Consider the following 5,000-nt stretch of genomic DNA (forward strand, 5'->3'; position numbering starts at 1 on the left):
GGGAACTTATCGTGTCTACACGAGCATCAGGGGTTACCGTCTGCCTGGGAATCGTTGGGACGGACTGAGTGTGAGACAAGAGACGGGTGTTGCCGAGACTCGTGGCTCTCACCTGAACGCAACTTGAGAATCACAGGTTGAAACACTGCATGAACATTTACGAGACGTTTCGTTCATTCCCCCCCCCCCCTCCCCCTCGATTTATTATCCGGCCTTTTCTACCAACACGTTAACTGTATCCGAATTCCTTTTAAGAACTTCCGGCTCTCACTCGCTTTGGTATTCGCTCAAGAACACACACAAAAGAACACACCAACTCCTTTAATGGAATAGTTGATTTTTGCCAAGTGTTGAAAAGAAAGAAAGAAAAAAAGAATTCGGTCGATACCTTCTCGAAGCAGTGAGTCAACACATGAATGAAGCAGGGAACTGAACCCAAGAATGAAGCAGCGAATCTTATCTGAACCTTTCCTTAAAGAATTGAATCGTATTGAAGGAATCAGTAAATATTAATACACTTTTTGCACTAAAAGAGAGTTTTTCTTTTTTCTATTTTGATTTTGTTTACTAAAATGGACCTCTGAGTTGGCCCGGATCTTTCCAAAGAAAGAAAAACTCACTGAATTCAATTGATAGTGTCAGTCGACCCAGTTGAAAATGAACCTGATGGAAAGAGACGTGTCTGATATATATATATATATATATATATATATATATATATATATATATATATATATATATATATATATATATTCTATATATATATATATTCTTCCCTGGGGATAGGGGAGAAAGAATACTTCCCACGTATTCCCTGCGTGTCGTAGAAGGCGACTAAAAGGGAAGGGAGCGGGGGGCTGGAAATCCTCCCCTCTCGTTTTTTTTTTTTTTTTTTTCCAAAAGAAGGAACAGAGAAGAGGTCCAGGTGAGGATATTCCCTCAAAGGCCCAGTCCTCTGTTCTTAACGCTACCTCGCTATCGCGGGAAATAGCGAATAGTATGAAAAAAAAAAAAAAAAAATATATATATATATATATATATATATATATATATATATATATATATATATATATATATATATATATATATATATATATATATATGCAGATGATCAATTAATGTCATTAAAGTTATTTATAAGACAGTAAGGTCATCTAAAATGATCTGGCGAATTATAGTAAAGACGTGAAACGTCCATTGAGGATATATGTATTAAATCAACAAGTCGTCCTCCATGTTTGGTGATGCATCCCATTTTCTATTGCGTGGCGAAACGTAAACAAATCGTTCCAGGACTTGTGGTCCGACGGTTTTAGGTCAGCGTTCGAATCACTGGTCTCTCTCCCTGACAGTTTCTGGTGTCTCTCCTTGACGGTTTCTGGTCTCTCTCCCTGACGGTCTCTAGTCTCTCTCCCTGACGGTCTCTAGTCTCTCTCCCTGACGGTCTGGTCTCTCCCTGACGGTGTCTAGTCTCTCTCCCTGACGGTCTCTAGTCTCTCTCCCCTGACGGTCACTAGTCTCTCTCCCTGGCGGTGTCTAGTCTCTCTCCTTGTCGGTCTGGTCTCTCCCTGACGGTCTCTAGTCTCTCTCCCCTGACGGTCACTACTCTCTCTCCCTGGCGGTCTCTAGTCTCTCTCCCTGACGGTCTCTAGTCTCTCTCCTTTACGATCTCTAGTCTCTCTCCCTGACGATCTCTAGTCTCTCTCCTTTACGATCTCTAGTCTCTCCTTGACGGTCTCTAGTCTCTCTCCCTGACGGTGTCTAGTCTCTCTCCCTGACGGTGTCTGGTCTCTCCCCCCGCAGGACTGGCAGCTCCACATCCGCTACGTGCAGCGTCGGGATGACGGGGTGTACGAGTGCCAAGTGTCCTCACACCCGCCCGTCAGCCTCTTCTCCAACCTCACAGTTCTGGGTGAGTACCCTACCCTCCTCACCCCCTCATGTCTGGGTGAGTACCCTACCCTCCTCACCCCCTCATGTCTGGGTGAGTGCCCTACCCTCCTCACCCCCTCATGTCTGGGTGAGTACCCTACCCTCCTCACCCCCTCATGTCTGGGTGAGTACCCTACCCTCCTCACCCCCTCATGTCTGGGTGAGTACCCTACCCTCCTCACCCCCTCATGTCTTGGAGTAAGACCTCCCTCATGTCATGGAAAAGCCCCTCCTCCCCTCTTCTCATATTCACCCACCCACCCCACACACACACACACACACACACTTCCCCCAGGACCATCTGTGACCCCGTCCGCTCAGAGAAAATGTTGCGTTATCCAATATCATCGACTCCAACACCTCCCCCCCCTCTCCACACACACACACACACACACACACACACACACACACACACACACACACACACCATGGCACCCTACCCCTTATCCACCCACCACTTTGACTGGTGGGGTTGCCAGCGAAAGGGAAGTGTGAGGTGGTGTCGTCTGTCTGTTAGGGGAGCGAGGGACCTTCAAGACGGAGAGAATGTATTGGTGGTGGAGATCAACACCACCCCTCCCTCCCCCAACATCACCACCACTGTCCCCCCAACACTACCACCACCACTCAGCTCAGGCAGGTGCCTCCATCAACGGTGCAGGTGGGTCGTCCTCCAACACATGGGCAAGTGGGGGAGAGGGTGGGTTGGGTCCTGCCCCAGGGTGTGCCAGAGATGAGAGAGAGAGAGAGAGAGAGAGAGAGAGAGAGAGAGAGACTAGGGTCTCTGTGTATGTGTATGTGTGGGTGGTTGGGTGTGTGTGTGTGTGTGTGTACATACATATATTGATGTAAAGACATGGTAGTCTATGTAACGTTAGGAAACGGGGCAACACGAGCCTCAACACTCCCCCACCACCACCATCCCACCTTTCCTCCACCACCACCACCACCCCGCCTCTCCTCCACCACCACCCCGCCTCTCCTCCACCACCACCCCGCCTCTCCTTCCGTAACGTACTAATAGTTAACACATCATTCACCTGCGGGTTCGCCCGGGTTCGATTCCTGAGCGTGGCTGTCGGTCCACAACCAACCCAGCTCTTCTTCCTTTCCTAGGGGCTGATCGATGAAGAGGAACCTAACTTAGATTAGCGTGTGTGTGTGTGTGTGTGTGTGTATTTTTTTCATCTTACGTTGGAAGTTCTAGTCATATCAGTGGAAAAAAAATATGAGCGGGTAGAATTCCAAAGCTTCGAGGTGTAAGGAAAGAAACAGTTATCAAAACGGCCCACCCTTGAGTTGCCGATGGCCACACAATAATCATGTGACGCACCAGCCTGCCTGCCGAGTATTGCGTGGTCTAGCTAGTGGTGGGGGGCATACAAGCAGCCAGTTCTCGGGTGCAAAAACCAAGGTATTATAGAAGGAGAAAGGTTAAGACATGGGGAAATGCCGTGTAAGACTCTGTCTCTCTCTCTCTCTCTCTCTCTCTCTCTCTCTCTCTCTCTCTCTCTCTCTCTCTCTCCCCAACCCCGTTACGTACAAATAGCAACGTCACATACAAAAGAAACTATGTTAAAGGGACATGGTTACAGAGAAAGGTGGTTATGATAATGATTGGTAATGATAGTTGTGGCCACCTCCGGGGAACGAGTCTAGCTAGAGAGAGGCCAGTGTTGGAGATGCGGTGGTCACCCTGGTGTAAACAAAGCCCCCCCCCCCCCCCACGTCGACCGTTGGGGGGGTTATGATCCCTTCCCCCTCCCCCTCCCCCCAATATCCACAGCTGACCACAGGAAATCCATAAATTTCCCCGAGGGTCAGAGGGGGCGATTGGCTGACCGACGTACGTACGTCCCACAGTCGCCCTGTACCAACCAGAGCTGGTACAGGTACAAGACTCGTCCCATACTGGGAATGTCATGACCTATGATGAACGAGTAGTGCACAGCTGAACGAGCACATAGCTTAGTTTGCTCGTCTCGCCTTGATCTTAAGTCCTTTTGTGAGTAATTAGCTAGTTAGTATTATGATCCCCAAAATATATGACGCCTCAACTGTTTATTTGAAGTCGAGTGACTGCCTGAATTCAGTAAACCATTCTTATTTATTTATCTACACACCTAAAGTATCAACACATCAGCCGCCATGATGCGAGGGAGAAATCTAGCGGGAAAATAGTGTAGCCATCATTAATTTACCCGCGAGAGCAAACACCATTAGCGAATACTTTCCTTGTTTTGGTTCTGAAATCTCCAGCGGGGCGTAAACCACCCCCAGCGAACACCAAGCTGGGCTGCCCTCGTGCTGGCTCCCTTTTTTGACTCCCGGATCTAGTATGTTTCGTATACATTTTTTTTTTTTTTTCAATCGCTTAGTTACTGATCTCCTCTCTCTCTCTCTCTCTCTCTCTCTCTCTCTCTCTCTCTCTCTCTCTCTCTCTCTCTCTCTCTCTCTCTCTCTCACACACACACGCACACACACACGGATGTTGGCGCAATGGTACCCATATTCTTCGCTGGAAATGTTTGGTCGCTGTTATCTGTGTTGTCGGAAAGAGGCCGGCGACCGTTGCCGCCACCACGGACCAATGCGGGGGGTAAGGCCAGCCATGGGTGGGTGGACTGAACGAACAGATGAAAGGAGAGAGGGGGATAGATGGGAGGAGAGGAAAGAAACGGGTGAGAGAAGAGGATAGGAAAGAAAAATAGAGGATTATAGAGAGGAGGACTCTTGATTATTATTATTATTATTATTATTATTATTATTATTATTATTATTATTATTATTATGATTGATATCCTTATTATCATTATTATTATTATTATCATTATTATTATTATTATTATTATTATTATTATTATTATTATTATGATTATTATTATTATTATTATTTATTTTATTATTATTATTATTATTATTATTATTATTATTATTATTATTATTACTGAAGAACTTGTGGCGTGACAGTGGTAATCTGAATTACATTAAAATGGAACTATTTTTGTAATTAAGTTCAGTGCTCGTGTGTGACATCAGATGTCGCTCCCAGCGGTGTTAGTAGCCTT

At 46.3% G+C, this 5,000-nt stretch overlaps 1 protein-coding gene across 8 annotated transcripts in view; it reads left to right on the plus strand.

Moving 5' to 3' along the window:
• The window catches only part of LOC139767286 (uncharacterized), a 398,565-nt gene that overhangs the window by 354,625 nt on the left and 38,940 nt on the right, over positions 1-5,000 (plus strand). For all 8 annotated transcript variants that reach the window (XM_071696479.1, XM_071696481.1, XM_071696480.1 and 5 more), the window contains one exon: positions 1,804-1,912. In XM_071696479.1, coding sequence (XP_071552580.1) covers positions 1,804-1,912 — 109 coding nt within the window. The remainder of the gene's footprint in view (positions 1-1,803; positions 1,913-5,000) is intronic.

This window comes from Panulirus ornatus, chromosome 59 (assembly GCF_036320965.1).
Source record: "Panulirus ornatus isolate Po-2019 chromosome 59, ASM3632096v1, whole genome shotgun sequence".
Classification (NCBI taxonomy): domain Eukaryota; kingdom Metazoa; phylum Arthropoda; class Malacostraca; order Decapoda; family Palinuridae; genus Panulirus; species Panulirus ornatus.